The 17,554-nt window shown below is 31.6% G+C and overlaps 1 protein-coding gene across 16 annotated transcripts; it reads right to left on the bottom strand.

The window, feature by feature from the left end:
- Window positions 1-3,611: 3,611 nt before the first annotated feature.
- On the bottom strand, window positions 3,612-17,258 carry LOC124359096. Of its 16 annotated transcripts, none has more exons than XR_006922110.1 (5): window positions 16,975-17,258; window positions 9,186-9,284; window positions 6,817-6,975; window positions 5,729-5,958; window positions 3,612-3,912 (listed from the first exon to the last, which is right to left on the bottom strand). XR_006922110.1 is itself a non-coding variant. In XM_046811535.1 (4 exons), the coding sequence occupies exons 2-4, from the start codon at window positions 9,268-9,270 to the stop codon at window positions 3,837-3,839; spliced, it is 426 nt and encodes a 141-aa protein (XP_046667491.1). In that variant the 5' UTR covers window positions 9,271-9,284; window positions 16,975-17,258; the 3' UTR covers window positions 3,612-3,836. The 16 variants fall into 16 exon arrangements, 9 of the variants coding, with proteins under 9 accessions (XP_046667491.1, XP_046667496.1, XP_046667489.1 ...); XR_006922109.1 differs by lacking the exon at window positions 16,975-17,258 and adding an exon at window positions 14,178-14,279; XR_006922108.1 differs by lacking the exon at window positions 16,975-17,258 and adding an exon at window positions 10,934-13,291.
- Between the last annotated feature and the right edge of the window lie 296 nt (window positions 17,259-17,554).

The following is a 17,554-nucleotide window of genomic DNA, read 5'->3' as shown; positions in this document are numbered from 1 at the left end:
GATATCAGTGGACGACCTTCACGCCGTGGAGTTTACCTGCTTGCTATTCATATCCGCCATTCATAAGTCTTCAATAGGTCGTATTGACCATAGAGCTCGCTCCCTGACGATATCAGAAATATCGAGGGCCGTGGTCGCTTAGTGGTGGTGGTCAAGAACTTGCTGCGGGCGTTGGCGGTTTGTGGAGCTTCCGGGGTTATGTGGACTGGTGGCTTGAATGGTTGAATTCGTAAGATTTTACGATGTTTTATAATATAGTATAATATCTAGTTGTAATGTATTGGTTAACTGAAAATGTTTAAGTTTTTAGTATATTTTGTTTTATATTAATGTTTCAGAATTTATATCTCAGTGTAAAATAAGTTCTTAATTGCTTATTATTATTTGTACCTTCTAAGTATATGTTATTAGTTCTGTTTATGTATATTATCACTCTCATGTTGTCAATAACTACACTTCTAATAAATAGATATTTTTCCATTTCATTTTCGTTTCAAATGGCACTGCAATTTTTTTATCCAATACCAAACTGAGGAATAGATGAACACTAAATGGTTGAACTTGTGCTAAGGCATGTAGAAGTTACCGAATTGTTTACATAATAGGCTTTACGAATTTACTTTTTGATTAAAATTGCATCGCCACCAGAAGGAACTGTGTAAGAGTTGGAAAGGCGATAACATATGGAATGAAAGATAGAGAGTGTGAAGGGGGGAGTGGAATGTGATTTTATCTGTGTACCCAATTCCACAAAATTCTAATTACTTATATAAAACTACAATTACTTAACGTATTACGAATTTGTATTTTAAGATATCACGAATCTCATTATCTATTCTGGAAAAGTTGCACTTCACATTTGTACAAAGCATACTAACATAGTATAATTTTCTATTTGAAACTGGATGTATTGTTTTATTATATCATAGCTTTTCACCAAATTGAATGGCGAGAAAACGATCTCATCCTGTTGAACGAAGCCAGTTTTATAAAAGGAAGCCTTACAGAATAGTCGACTCCATTGCAACGAGCAGTGGCGCGCCTCGCCGCAGGCACACAAGGGCTCTTACACTCAGACCTGTTGTTTATGTCAAAAGCCTCTTGTTGTGAAGCTTCTACCTGCTGTTGCCAACGGCTTTTTATACAAATAAAAGCAAAATATGTTGCAACTTATAGTAGTTTTATAATCAATGAAAACTTATCACACTTTAAGCATACTTAAACCAAGGTTAAACCGAACCTAAAAATTTAACACTGTAATATCAAGTTAATTTTATTATTTATTTCGAAATGCAATTAATATTGAAAATATAACGTACGTTTTATAATGCAACCTATTATTCAAGATATTGCCACATATAAGAGCGGAATAAACAACTTGCGTGGGAAAGGAGGGCGATGTATTAAGTTCAATATTTGATGTAACAACAAAGCTCCTTTCATATGTGTAACTCATGTTTTATGCTAAATGCTTGGCATAATATTTAGTCTCATAAACAGATAATAGGAATGTCTTTTTTCAATAGCTTTATGACATTGTACCTGGAAATATAACATGTGTAAATTAAGTGACCTGTTTTATTAAAACACAATAAACTTGAAATATTTAATCGTTCCGGTACTTTTAGGACACCTTGTATAATGTTGAAGTTTTAAATGTAAAATCAAATAGAACTGATGCGAAGATCTTTCAGTTATTACCACCATAAATGAAACGTATTCTAGATATATACAACACAATTGATACTCAATTTCTGTAGGCTATACAAATCTTGTAATGGAAAATAGCTATGGTTTTCAAAACCCTTAGAAAAAACAAAGGGCAAAATCACATCTAAACTCGTCCACTATCACTCCCTACAACCTCTATAGGCATGTTCCCACTTCTTGTAAGAGGCACTATGGCATGTTCAACGTCAGTTGATCGATCGGTTCTATGAAGAAAACCATCCTCGTACCTTTAGAGTAGACTATTGCCCTTAACTCACTGATGAGAATGTTTTAGTACCACTTGGATTATCGACATTTGGAGTATATCACTTCTAGGACCCTTGAGTTCAACAGGTTGAATTTCAAACTCAAATGAAGTTAGAGAGTTTAAACATAATACGTGACTTTATGCACTGGTTTCCAAGTGCTTTTATTATTTTAGTATTAACACTTCTTATTTTTAAAGGGATGAAATTTTAGTCTATTTTGGTGTATATTGATATCGAAACAAGTTAATTGCATCAGTGACATTTGGTGACCTGTAACTTTATACATTTAAATACTGCATCTTACATTTACATTCGTAAAATCTTGTATTTCTCGTTTCATTACTATTGGTAAGGACTATATCGTATTGTACAACACACCTGCTGATTATGCAATATTATGCAACATGGCTCATTTGGTTGCCAAATGCCCCTGAATCCGGAACCAGAGCAGATACCGGTTACCAAAGGCACCTCTTTTGGAATCATTGCAACTAAAACCTCTGCTAACCTAACACAACGTCTGCAGTATAATTATTAAGGGAGATATATCTCAACGCAGGTGCAATGCATGGAGGAGATACACCGATTTAAGGGTAAGTTGTCTGTTGTCTTGGTTAGTGGTCTCCAATGTACGGACAGCAGACCACATCTGGCCAGTAAAAATTAATCCGTCAGACACAAAGCGACGATATATGTTAGTGAGTGTTATAGATATTGACTACAGGTAAGCTCATTTAAATATTAGTAAGAGTTATTCATATGACAGTAGTATCTGTTATATATTAAAATATTATCAAAGTATCAAAGTGTATTTTACTTATATATTGAGAATGGCAAACAGCTCAATGGTTACAAAATCTTAGCTTTTTTTGGTTCAGTTTGTCATGATATTTTAAACTATTAGTTTACCGCAATAGAAAGACAATTTGACTCGTATACATAGGAATGCAAAGAAAGTTGTCTTTTGCGTGTGTCGAATGAATCGGAAGAGCGCAACGAAAACTTTATCACACGGACAGACATAGGACTGCCCTTTGACCTTTTCGCTCCAAGATGAATAGCGTTATTTGTCTGACCAAGAGGAACCAACGTGCTAATTTTCAAAATCTGATACATTAATATCAAGAGTTGTTATATAGGCGGACAAAAAGAAAAACGGACATTCGGACTGTCCATTAACTACTGTTTGGAGTTTTCTTGGATCAAAATAAACTACGTACTTAGTTTAAGTCTTCAGGACTTTACTTTTAAGAGTTATCGTGCAGACAGACAGACTAAACAATTTTAATAAAGCCCTGTTCAGTCCTTAGTTTAATCACATCATTTTTAGGTCACTGCTCTGAGGCCAGAGAGTGTGGTAAAGTGTTAAAAAGTAATTTTGGCAATTTCATACCTAGTTCCCAGGATTGTTTATGCCGTGTATGCAGTAGTACGTGTATACAGTCTTATTTCATATAGTTATAACGTGTATAATCTTATTGAGTATAGTCTTGTATAGAAAAGGTTTTACACACCTATTCTAATTGAAGCACACAAAATACTACACCTTAATCAACTATAATATATCTGTTTGAATCTTAAACTCAGTGGTCATAATTTCCATGTTTTGCTTTGAAATAAAAACGAGCCATACATTTTATAAATATTTTATTTTAAAATAACTTACATTTTCAGTTCCACTTTGAATAAAAATACATGTTATTTTAGACGGTTCATAAAACCTATAAAAGTCTTATAAAGACAAAAATAGTAATCATGTATAATTAATTTATAGTTAAAATTACCAGCCCTAATATTAAATTAGTGGTGGTGGGTTTCTTTACTCAGTAAAATATGGCTTGACAAATATGAATCTTTTTACTTTCTTGCCTTGACTCTCCGTAAAGGACCCAAAAGCGAATATATCGCCCTGTTGAATATACCAAGCAGGTTCCTGAAATAGTATTTAAAACATTTATATAAAGAATATTCTATTATATACAAAAATTTAAGTAATAAAAACTACTGAGTTAGACATAAAACATTACAAACTTAGTTTAAATATACGAATTTTAGAATCTAGGCGTGATTTAGGTTTAAAAAGGAAGTAAAAACTAAATTATTTATTTTAAAAAACTTTCATAATAATTTTATTATTATTTTTGGTTACCAAATATTTTAATAATATGTCTTTTTAAAGTTTCATTAAATATAGAATTGTCAAATTTAACACCGCTTCATTGTTTTAGATAACATATTTAAATGAGTTTAGATTACCTAGACTGACGAACAGTTGAACTCCCGCCTGTAAAAGTATTATAAATTCGTATTTTTCTTTACACATTATTGAGTAAGATATTGAAATAACAAGATATCAGTACGCCACTCTACGTGACCTGAAACATTTTAGGCCGCATGCAAACTGTCTTGTTCATAAGCCATGTCATTAGGCTACATGTTTTATTACTTCTAAGGTTTAAGTGGCATATTAGTATACTAAATAAAAACTATATTATTAGGATAACTAAACACATATGTAAGACCTATGTAAAAATAATTGCTAATGCTCAGCCAAATACCATGGAGTGGCATGGAGCATCATCAATCTCAATACTTGTAAGTAAAGCTTAATACAAAATTGTAATTATTTATATCGCGTAGGTAGACAGATGATATTTAGTATAACTTTTCGAGTGATAGACTTCACTAAAGCTTAGCTAATTAACATTATGTTCTATAAAATTTTAAATAATAATTGTAGTTCGTTGAAACTGTTCTACAACATTCTTCAATGGAACGCGTTTCCATCATAATTTAAACAAACAGTTGTTTCAAGCATCTTGAAATTCGCTATTTGATATGCCACTTTATTTTTAAATTTAATTTTATAAGGAAGGAATTTAATACCTTTCCAAGTTTGTTTAAGAATTTGATTTTGCCTGATAACTTGAAATGAGTAAAAATTTTGTTTAATGCATTCTATTTGTATATTAAAATTGGCTGAAATAAGTAAAATGTTAAGGCAGTTTTTGTATTATATGTAGCACTTATCGTATAGAGTAATATATTATGCACGTAACTGTATGCCTATAGTGCTCATAGTGACAATAAAAACAGTGCTATAGAGAATGCCATCAGAGCGTACACTTACATGAAGAGGGCAGCTGTGACAGATTATCCGATACAGGAGTGCGAACTCTGGACTCACAGACCGGTAGGAGTATTAAGTACCAGACCCCTTCACATTGAAAGATTCCATCGTTTTAGTAGGTTTACTAACACTTAGAAAGCCGATATTAATTTCACTAATTAATTTAAAATGGAGTAAACGTATGCAATGATGTTTATATGAAATAGTCATACATTAGCTTGCTAGTGTTTTTGTTACTGTTAAGTATTTAGAACAAGAAGGAATGAATTTTATGAAGTAATGTAACAGTTTTTAAAAGATAAAAATAAGGAGCTACCTTCTTGTAGGTTCTTTTTAGCCTGGTTTTATTAGGAATTGGTCTTAATGTTCGATTTTATCAAGATTATCTATGAATACAGTATCATTAGTCAGACTAATGCCCATATCATAGGCATTACGTTGTATTTAAAACTTAATAATGGGTAGAAATTATATTTTACACTACTTCACCCATTGAAATAATAGTTGAGTCAGCGGGAGCAGCTGGCATAAGATCTCAAAATGCAAATAAGTAATTTGTGTGATTTCAATTATTTACTACATCGGTATAACTATTAGGATTCTGAACAGTGAAACTTACGTGACAGAGTATGTATCGAAGAACTTCAACACATAGTAAGGCAGGTACATGAATATGTATAGCATGATGTCTGGGTTTATGATTGCATTGTTTGTTTCATTTTCTTCCGCCTTTCCCTTAAGGATAAGTCTATCAAACCGTCTCATCCAGGGCTTGAAGCCACAGAAGTAAACGACAACCATTCCAACAATTAGGACACTCATTACGGTTCCAAAGCAAAAAAGGAACCACTGTAACATAAAACTTTGTAAAATAACATAACGTGTTGAAGACGGAGCTTGTATTGGCTATTCTTAATTTATTCACTACATTGAAAACACACCAACCAATATTAATAACTTTTTATTTTGTGCGGCATTTCGATAGCAAGGCTATATTCTTCAGACACATCACTAAAGTGAAAGAAATAACATAACAAGTGTAATTTCAGCTGGCTATACATGTCTCTTATCAACTTGAAGATTTTCTCATCTGGTGAAGTTCTAGTAGTTGTGAAATTTATGTTTCTATAAATATGTTTCTGTAAGCCTTTCTTTTAAAACCTATAATACAAATAAATCTGGATTAGTATTTTACTACTTTATTTCCCATAACTTTAATTATTTGGACCATTAATTTGACGAATGTTAATTTTTGTTGGAATATAGTAAAACGATCTATATATTTTGACTGAAACATTTAATACGTTTAATCCTATGTTACATCGTGTAATGATTTAAAACATCGTGCTAAATAAAATTGCAATTATCAAAATTTTATTTAGGTAAGATAAACTGGTGTGAGAAGAATAAGTCACCAATTTTAAGACCTCATGGGAACACGCTTATCATAGAAACTTAAAACGTAAAATACACAACATAAGACTGGCTGAACTGCCCGATCATTATTGAACTCCATATTACGGGCAAAATTAACTGCTTAGAGAAAGCTAACATCATAATTACTCTATATGAAGGTTTTATTACTACTTTTTTATTTGAAATAATTCCTTTACTTCCTGTATGTTGTGTGAAATATGGATTTGCTAAATACTTAAAGAATATAAGAAAAATATGGGTTATGTCACTTCTAAACTCTTTTAGTACTACCGTTTGGAGGGAATGCAGATTTTATTTGAGTTTCCATGTAGTTTCCATGTCCTGGGATCGCACGTTATCTGATAACTCTTGCCATTTTAGCTCCTGCCATCAAGCCCGTAGCTTTTGGGATCTCCAGTCTCTCACAATTGCCAGGTTTACCCAAGACGTCTAGGATAGAAATTATATTAGTGTTTCATCACAAACAGAAGCTCTTAGCTTCTGAAAGACATCTTTATCTCAAACATTCCGATCTAGAATTGAAAAATAGCAGCATTTATCTGCTACCTATTGCTATTTTATTAACAAAAATTGTTTTGAGAACTGGTATCTGCCCTATACATCGTCTGCATAAGTTTATTAACCTAAAACATAAGGTTATTATTGTACAGAATAACATAAACTAAAATGAAAATGATATGAGGATATACGCGCTTGATTGCCATAGACGTTTTACACACGTTGAGGTCAATAAATTGTGTTTCCCAAGGGTTTCAAGTTTGTATATACAACTTTTCAATCCCTATACCCTTTGAAATTACCCATATTCAATAACGAGGCGTAACATCTAATATTCTTGTGTTGTTAAAAGTCCAGCTTCTCGGCTCCGAGATTCTTCCAAGCCTATTCCGATTTAAATCCATACAAACCCAATGTCTACTGCAGTTGTTAGAAAACGGTTTTGATCTTAGGGGACTCACGCCTCTTTGGATTAATAGCATTAAAATCCTTTTTAAAAACATCAACCCCAATTTTAATAAACAGCCCTTAAATATATCACGCACAACCTTACACGTAGACGTAAATTCGTGTCATTATATAAGAAATATGTTAAAATCTGCATTATCATATGAATTGTAAAAGTGTAATGAATACAAATTTATGTACCAATTTAAAACAGTTCATATTTTAAGGCAAATGTTGGAATATGTACTTAGAATTATACAAAGTTATATGTAAATAGTCAAAATTATACGATTTTCACAAATATTTCACACTTTGCTTGAAAAGAGCATCATTATCACATAATCACAGCTGGCATTGAAGTCTAACAATACTTCTAAATTCTCAGCTCTCTGCTGCTGTTTATTTAGTTTCTACATACTTATGAATTTGCATAAGAATTTATTCACCAGCTAAAATATAATTTTTTTATAAGATAATTAATTTATATGCCAAATTTTTTTAAACGCAAAAAGTCCAAATGGACTGTAAATTAACTTGAAACTTATATTTTTAAATAACAAGTAAAACATAATTTACTTGCTTCATTTTTATGTCATCCAGGTTTCTAGACTATTTCAATCTTGAAGTAGTCACATTTATTGAAATTAGTACTATGATACGGTTACTACTTGTTGTTACTATTCAAATATAATTCTGAATTATAACAGATCACATGATGAGATTTTCAATACAAAACTCAAAAATCTGTTATTCACCAAATGACAGAATTGAAAATCGTACACATTTTAATGTTTACGTTTACGTAAATTTTTAGGTAGATTTCATATAAATCTGCTCATACGCAATAATTCTCATGACAAATCTTTCTGGGAACGTCTCTGTTAAGAACATAATGCCACAAACTTGACCGCAAATGCTTTCCTTTAAAAATTTGTACCATTTAACTGCTTGAACATGTAACAATGTAGACAGGTGTGCGTCTTTTCTTAGTGCACAAGGAAAAATGCATACTAAATCAAAGAAATAATTTGTTAGTGAATATTTACGTCCAATGAAAAATAGTCCACAAGGACTTGAACAAAAGTATTAAACTTAAGCATATCATTTGAACGGGTTTAACTAGCAGAGATGCATACAGAACATAGTACTTTAAAACGTTAATCCAGTACAAAGTGGTAGATTTTTAAATCTTTTACGGAAAAAAGTGACGTTTCTTATCATATGTTTTATAGTGAATATTCAAATAAATTGTTCACCTTCGGTTATTTGACAGTTTGAAAGACGCGCGGAAAAACAGTTTACAGAATTTTACGGGAAATCGGGAAGAACTAATTAACATTGTTAAAGTAATCTCAGTTCATCTAAATTATTTTGATGTGTTTTCTAGACTTTGTCCTGGTTGTAACCCTAAGCAAAATAGTCTAATGAATACAGATCTGATGAATACTCCAATCCCCCGCCTACCAATCCACCGTTGTGGTGAAACTGTGTTTAAATAGTCTCTTACTAGTACGCCTTAACGTGGTTACGCTCCGTTCTGTTGAAATTAGATAATGTGATGGTTTACAAACATGTTATGAGGTAATGACATAATATGATTTTGAAGTAAATATTGTTATATACCACATTTTAAATGGCTTCTGTAAAAAAATCACCTACCAACTGGGTACTATCATACCATGCAATACATTTACCATTTGTTGATACTGCGTGTGTACCAGTGAGTATTTTGTTACTCCAGTAACGACAATTGCGCTTTTTTATGCTTCCATTTAGCATAAATGGACACTCACCTGAAAACGAAATATTGTTTACAACAATTTCTCTGTTATCAAAGTCATCTTCATTGACCTCGTGCAAAAAAAAAAAAAGATTTAGAAGGCTTAAAATATTATTTTCCAGAATCTATTTTACAGCGATCTCATGATTTTAAACTGCAGAGCGTAGGGACTCTGAATTCTTAGTAAAATGTCTGCAATCAATCTAAAGATTTTTCTTAGTTTGTTGCAATAGCTGACCTTTCAATCGATAGAACACACCTCCCAATTCTATAAAGCAATAAAGTTTCTTCTTATAGCTTTTCTATAAATTGGCTCCCTCTCGGGAAGGTACCTATTAAATAAACGATACGCCTCCTTGTGTAATCGTCTTTGGTTTCCCCAAACAACCATCATTTAAAGTGTCATTCGTTCACGTTTGTCAAGAGACATTGTTGGAAAATTACAACCTGTACAACAAACTCCTTTAAATAATGAAATGTAAGAAAAATTGGATATTACAACTTAATATAAAAAACTAGAATGTTATGAACAGACTGTGTAATTAGAAAGTCACAGAGGTGACCTAAATACAAGAATTGCTATTTTTACTAGTTTTCCCACTATCAATAAATTAAGACCGATTAAGGAACCCTTGTTGAAAACTAATTTAATAATTTATTTTTGTCCTTGTGGAAAATACTCTGTTGAATGTGAAAATACCATAAAAATTATTTATTACGTCTAGTAAGCATTTACAAAGTATAACATTCTTAACTTGAGCCAAGAAAAACCATTAAACCGTCTACAACAGGACAAATATTGTACCTTTTTTAAATTTTAATCAGCGCTACTTTTAGAGAGCGAACCTTTTTAAGTCCAATTTGCAGAATTGATTTTTCTTTATAGGTCCTTTAAAATGATGTACTACTACTCGACCTGCGCTATCTTTTTTTATTTTCGTATGACTGCTTGCGTGCCGCCCCCCTGACACAAAAAACCGATCGTAACTTAAAAAATTAGATTTTTATGTGTAGTAACCGCAATATTAAATTTGTTTATTAATAAATGTATATCTGTACATGTAGTAAAGCTACATATATTTTTGCACATAAGTATTTATAAATTATAGAAAATAAAAGAGAACATATTTGTGTGTTTTGCTTTAATTTAAACAAAATGCCGCTTGTTACAAATGTTTAAAGTCAAATAACCTAAAAACCACTATAGACAAGTTTTTAGTTATTTGTATAAGAACTCTAACGGTGCTATTCTCTATGAAATCTGTTAACGTATATCCAGCAGGATCACTTTATAAAGATGCTTGCACATGCCTGATTAAAGATTTTGTCAGTTAAAAGGTTTTATCTCTTTTACATCAGTTACAAGAAAACTATCAAATACTAAGTATTTTACAATATTTATAACAATTCTAAGGGTAATTTTTGTTAGGAAATCTTTAAATAGCATACTTAAAATGTGGATAAAATAAGATAAAACTAAACTAATTAGCTCTTGGATTAATAGTAATATACTTAATCATATTGTAATGATACGTAAATTAAACAGTCGAAAAATAGAAAACATTACGAAACATAATAGTTTACCAACTGTTAAGTAAACTTTTATTCTAAGTCCAAACAAAATATAAATCTAGCTAAACATTGTTATTCCTAAATACTCACGGATTATAACAGTTACATGTCACAACCAAGGGCAATAATTTATAGTCTAACAGGTAGAATAATTAAGAAAACAACAATAAGAGTCAATTTTAAGTGACAGCGAAATATGAAGTGATTCCACTGTGGTTGCAGACACAGTAAACAAAATACTAGTCGCTATTCTATCAGCTGGTATTCCCGATCAATTGCAAGGTCAACCGCTATCATGGGCAGTGCAGCCAACACATAAAACCCAATGCGTACTTCCTTCTTCATCTACCCTATGTCTAAAAAGGAGGTGTCAGGAATCAAAAAAACATTACAAATAAATGTTTTACTGTACATAATTTCTTTGGAATAAAACTTTTTAAGAAGATTTTTGATTACATTTTGCCAGCTGTTACTCACATAATTAAGTTAAATTTTTTCGGAGGCGTTTTTCCGGAAAAGTTAAAACATTGAATGTTTTTCCAAAAATGAACAACGATTGCCTCTAGCGCACACTTGCTGTCCGTTTCTCAAGTTATCTTTCTATTTGCTAAATATGGTTTAGGTCGTATCTCAATCATTTATCTTTAAAACACTGCTAAATATAGTTTAGGTCGTATCTCAATCATTTATCTTTAAAACACTGCTAAATATGGTTTAGGTCGTATCTCAATCGTAACAATGTAATTCAGAAACGGTTCACAGCATGGGTTTCAAAAGGGCAAGTCTACAGAAGATGCTCGTGTCAATACACAATTACAATATATTCTGTTTTAATTTTTTATAAAAGTTTTTTTTTTTTTATTTTTTTTTATAAAAGTTTTTATTGACTTCAACGAAGCTTTTTATCTCATTCACCGAAACATTCTCCAAGCAAGAAATACTTAATATAGGTTGGTGTGTTACTTCGCAATTAAACATGTACCTGACTCATGAGACAATCACAACGAGAAAGCATGATATACTTTAAACTTATTAAGTATGAGTGTGAGTACATTCTTGTATGTTTTTGTTGAGAAAAATACATATAAACTGGTATTTGGAGGCTCGAAGAACCCGACAGAATGTAATAACAGAGGTCACCGGCGGGCGAACTGCCCTTCCTATTTTAAACTCATATACCAATTTAGCTAGCTCTTTCCTTGGATCTATTTACCAAATTTTACGTCTCTAGGAACTTCCTATAAACAGAAATATCGTTCGGTCGGCTAAACTGATAGACGGAGTGGTCTTTGACTATTTGACCTCAAATTTAATAGCGTTCTTTCTCTTAACAATAGGAGACCTTTTTTTGAAGTTTTTTTGACGATGGAAGGATTGTGAAGGAAACTGGATTTTCTAGACATTTTCTTTTAGTGATACCAAAAAATCAGTAATACTACGTTTCGAGATCTGCAATCTGATCTCTTCAGCAAGTAAATAACTAGCTTAACACATAATAACATATAACACCTAAGATTGTTTTTGGTGGTTGGTTGGTGAATGCAGATCTATTGCTCCCTGTATTCTGTATTTCAGTTTAAATAATTAGTGTTGTGTTTAGTTTTTTATTAAGTGCATGTTTTAGTAAAGTGTTAGTAAAGTTGTCACACAACATGGTGGTAGTTGTGGTTCCTGACTTACGCATGTCACAACGCTCTGTTAATTTTGTTTAACCTAGTTTGTAATGATGTGCTAGGTTAGAGATCGGATTGCAGATCACGAAAGTTTGTGCTATTGTTTTTGTATCAGTGAACGATGTCAGATGTCTAGAAAATTCCTGTTACCTTCACAATAGGAGCCCATGTACCAAAGTCTCTAGGACCTTCTGAGTATGCTAAGAGTTAATGCACAGACGGACAGACAAACTGTCTACAGATTTCAAAAAGGCCCTATTGGTTTCCTAAAACCAGTAATGTAAAAATGCAAGCAAAGAGTATAAGATTGGTACTAATGTACTGCTACATTTATTGTTACACGTATTATTTCATTAACGGAGAGGTGAACAGTCAGTATGTTACAATTAATCTGTTATAAGTCTTTTTTCACACAGATCTACTAATTTAAAATATGTTAAAGCCATTCGATTTGGCTGCCACAGTGTGTCATTTGGGACACGCCGGCTTTACTAGCTAACCTTTGCGTCAAAGCTGTAAAACGAATTAACCGGCACCACCGGTAGAACTTTGTCATCAGTCTAGAGGCAGCATTTGGAAAACTAGATCGACCGGAAAACTATTTTTCCACCTACCTTGTCATAGCTATCCCGACAATATAAAAGATTCTTTGTTGGTTTGGAATTTGGTTTCCTAACTTGTTTGTGTTAATAAGTATGTTTCTTAGTAATACTCTGTTATAACTTAAAATTCTAATTATTATGGATACGCTATTTTTATTTTATATTTACTTATGTTCAATGCCAAAATGGAAATTGTATTAAATAGAATAACTTTTTATAAAAACGAAATTTTGATAGTTTCTGATCAAAAATGTGGCTTACATAAAGTTTTAATGTTAACGTTGCATACTATTAATAATTGGGATTTATTCAATTAGTTGTAGAACATTTTAATCCGTTCCAATTATTGAAATAGAGGTTTTAACTGTATTATTATCTATGATAAATTATTTTACTTCGTGAATCAGAATCACAATGGAATACAGTTTAATAACTCTCTCTCAAGCTGAGGCTACAAATCGTGGACGTTTTATATTAATTTAAAAAACAATGAGACTATTAGTACCAATATTATTTACAGAGAAATAGACTTTTTATATGCAATCGCTGTTGTACTATAGCAAAAAAGTTTAAAATAAATTTGAAGTATTTTATCAAAATCGATATCCCTTTATCATTATTTAAACTATGAGGTCAATTTAAAAATTTGTTTATTTAAATCTTTTATAACCTTTAAAACATATTTTTAAATAATTGGCTTGTTAATCATTAACTACGTTATATAAAAATTTAAAACATCTCAACCGTTAGATTTTTCTCTGCTAATTCAAGCTGTTCCTTTGGAGGAAATAAAGAATTGCCTGAACGTAGGTACATCCAACCATATCAAAAAAGGACAATATTAAATTTCTTAACAATGAGAAATTACTGAATTTTAGAGAAAATTAGCCAGTAAAAAACATTATTATGAACAAGTAGCAATCATACGTTACTGTATTTTCTTGTGTGAGGTTAAAAACTTGTAACATTAACACTACTCAACCTAGTAATAATAATACGTACGATTACTACATGTCACTAAACATATAATCTTATTTTTAGATAACACGTAAAACTTACAGCAATACTCCAAAGCCACATGTTCAGGCCAGCCATTGCAAACTAATAAGCAGATACGTTTCAGTTCTTATCAGCCAAGGTCTGATAACAGACTGGCTTTTATCAGTTATCCGTTATCTTAACATCCTCCTAGCGTCATCGGTAATACATTAGTCTACGAAACAGTGGCAACTTTGTAAGCACATATTTTGGTTGTATTAGCTCTCACTATAAACAGAAAGCACTGTTTATGTTTTAATACTCCCATTTTCGGTTGCTTTTGTACAGATGAATGAATTAGTTAGGCCAACGACCCTCTTATTTAAAACTAAACCAATGTTTGGGTTGTTGGACAAACGACCGGTAGAGTTATCTAACCAGACCCAATAAAATAGTAAAAGTATTAAATATATTTATTTTTCTATTAAAGTTATAAGGAAAAATACATAAGTATCGGTATCTTTTTATTACAATTTCAGGTCAAATATACTAGATATACCGTGTCTTTCTATTTAAAACGTTTTGTAACATCTTAATTGTACCCAGTAGGGATCACTTCTGGCTGGGAGCGCAAAGGTTCTTACAGGACTAAGTGCAATTTATAAGCTTCTTGTCCTAAGAGAAAAAACCCATACTAATTGAGAGTTGAGATTTTTTTAAACTAGTCCAGAAGCCTTTAGAGTTTAGTTTTCAATAATAGGACTTTTGTGTCTAACGCTATTTTTTTTATTACGCTTACATCATATGTAAAGTTGTATAACCATTAAATAAGATTTTTTTATTTGTGTTTATTTTATAGTTTCCATTTATAAATATTCCATTTCGATCTCCAACAAGAGTATTGTTGCAGATTTATTTCTTGGAGAATTTTCTTACATTGCAAAATGGTTCTTGGATTCTGGACTTGTTTAAGCACAAAGCCTAGTTTTCAAAATATGATTTATTTGTGTGTCTAAGAGTAGGTTTTTATTTGACTAAGCTTATGTTATCTTTAAAAATATATAATCACTCTACCTGATATTTTTTATTTGTGATTGGTTTATAATATTCAATTATAACCAATTGGATTCCCAACAAAAGTTTAGTGTGGCAGATTCTTTTCTTGGGGAATTTTGTACAGTGTAAATTGACTCTTCAAAATGCCAGGACAGAGCTTGCAGCCATTCCAAGGATCTAACTTATTTTAGGAATAAGTATACATGATACTGAGGACTAGTTGATAACTTTTAAACTTCAGCTCTATACTGTAACATGATCAGGAATGTAGTGTGGAATTTAAAAATACTCACTAGGCTATCAATTAAGTTTTTGTTAAGTAGAGGTACCATACAACCTGTTTATTATTTTCCGTACGATGACTCTATCGAGATTTTGTATGCTAAGTTACCACATGAGTACTTTCGACTTGATCCAGTATTGAACCTCGTCAGCGGGATGATTCCTGAGGGGTACATAGAGATAAGAGGCTGATCGATGACAGAACTACTAACTTAGACACCCAATAAATTGTGTACGCAATTTTCTACCACGCATAAGTAAAGTCATGGACATAGAGAATTAAGAGTTGGCTGTAGTTAACAAACTTGTGCCATGCCTCTTTAGTATAAATGTTTGAAGTTATAAATTTGTACTGTACTTATGGTACGGCAACCACGAAAGGCCACCGTTTAAAGGTTCTGTTAAACATTGAAACTCAAAATTTAGGCAATAGGGAAACTGTGTAGACTTGATAAAGAACACTTTAAATAATATGAAATCACATTAAAGTATATTTTATGTCCGTTTTCGTCTAACGAATCACAATAATGTAATCCTAACATACTAAAAATGTCTGCTTACAAATATACAAATAGTGTACATTAGGCTGTGAATTTTCATTCGATTTTGTGAAAACCATTGCAACTGCCTCATGGGGACATTTCGACTAAATTTCACCGAAGATGTTTCCTAGACGTTTCCAAAGTTTATATATACTGTATATATATATATATATATATATATATATATATATATATATATATATATGGCTTGTGGGCACTATATTTGTAGAACAAAAATATTAAAATTTGATCCAAATGTCTTATTGATATCACAGCTAATTTCATTAGCCAGTTTGGTTCGCGATTTTGTTCCAAAATATCGGCTGTTAAATTTGTATAAAATCACATGTACAAGACGTAACACAAATGTTGGATTGGCTGTGCATTTTCTGATTCTATGTGCGATTGTAACCTAAAAATTAAGAAGAATGTTTTTCCAATTTTCCTTTCGTCAGCTACACGACATTTAGTTTTTTTATGAAAACAAATTTAATTTGTTATCTTTACGGTTGTTAAAAAACTTGGTAAACTTGGTAGTACATGTCAGAATGTATTATATTAGGAATGGTATTTTTTGATTAGTTTTAATATTTTCAAAATTGTTGCCATTTAATTTTAGTTTCATGAAGTATCTAATAAACCACTGTTCTTATCGCAATTGTATAATTATTAGTATGTTCAAATTCGCACGTAAATCATACTAGTTTAGTATATCGAACGGATTTTGAAATGTCACTCACATAAATTCCATTAGATTTTTTCGATCACCAAAAAGTGGCAAAATTAATTATGAAACAAGTTCAAACGTAATTTAGGAGTTGGCCTTATAAATATCCGGGCTAAGTTCATTGGCCAGCTTGGTGCGCCATGCCATTACAATGAGGCAGCCGTTGTAGTCTTATAAATTCAGCTATAAATTCGCATATAAAAAATAAATACTATACGATTATTATGGAAACTAAAACATTAATATTTCCAATGTTACCAAATCCACTTACTTGTTTCGATTGAGCCGGATAGATCACACAGTATTTAGCTGGCCAGTTGACTAACGTTTTTAAGACATACTTCTGTTTTAACGAATTGTAAACATAACGGTAGACATCAAAAACGAATAACTAATAGAATATTTGAATGCATAATACTAAAACTTTCAATGTGATTCGAAAATCAAATGAGACTGACAATACTTAGTTATAAATTAAACATAAGTTTGAAAAGTTCTATTTACGTGAAATTCTTTACGAACATAATTTAGTATTTGGATATATTTACAAAATTTATATACATTATTTTGATTTTTTCAATCACAGATTTTTTGAAAAAAAGTCATCTTCCAGGTTATCGGGTATGGAAAAACTAGCAGTGACGTTTTTGTGATTGTCTCCGTCAATCATGGGCTTGATCCAATAAAAGTATGCCGCCGCTCCTCCAGCAACTGCGAGTAGGATGATCAGAAGACAACACACGATACAGTTCTTCTGCAAAATCCAAAACAAAGAGAGTTGTATTAGTATGTGACCTTCCTTGTCTGTCGCGTGCAGTAGGTTATCATTCTTTAACCTTGCCACATGTGTA

The sequence above is a fragment of the Homalodisca vitripennis genome, chromosome 4 (assembly GCF_021130785.1).
Source record: "Homalodisca vitripennis isolate AUS2020 chromosome 4, UT_GWSS_2.1, whole genome shotgun sequence".
NCBI classification, from domain to species: Eukaryota; Metazoa; Arthropoda; class Insecta; order Hemiptera; family Cicadellidae; genus Homalodisca; species Homalodisca vitripennis.
The sequence above is the reverse complement of the archived record's forward strand: the minus strand, read 5'-3'. Positions and strand labels throughout refer to the sequence as shown.

Excerpts from the sequence above, each read along its gene's own strand:
- LOC124359096 (XM_046811535.1), bottom strand. The coding sequence starts at position 9,270 with ATGCTAAATGGAAGCATAAAAAAGCGCAATTGTCGTTACTGGAGTAAC. Across the intron at positions 5,959-9,150 it reads GGTATGATAGTACCCAGTTG|TGGTTCCTTTTTTGCTTTGG; the intron begins GTAGGTGATTTT and ends TTTATGTTACAG. Across the intron at positions 3,913-5,728 it reads TTCGATACATACTCTGTCAC|GAACCTGCTTGGTATATTCA; the intron begins GTAAGTTTCACT and ends ATACTATTTCAG.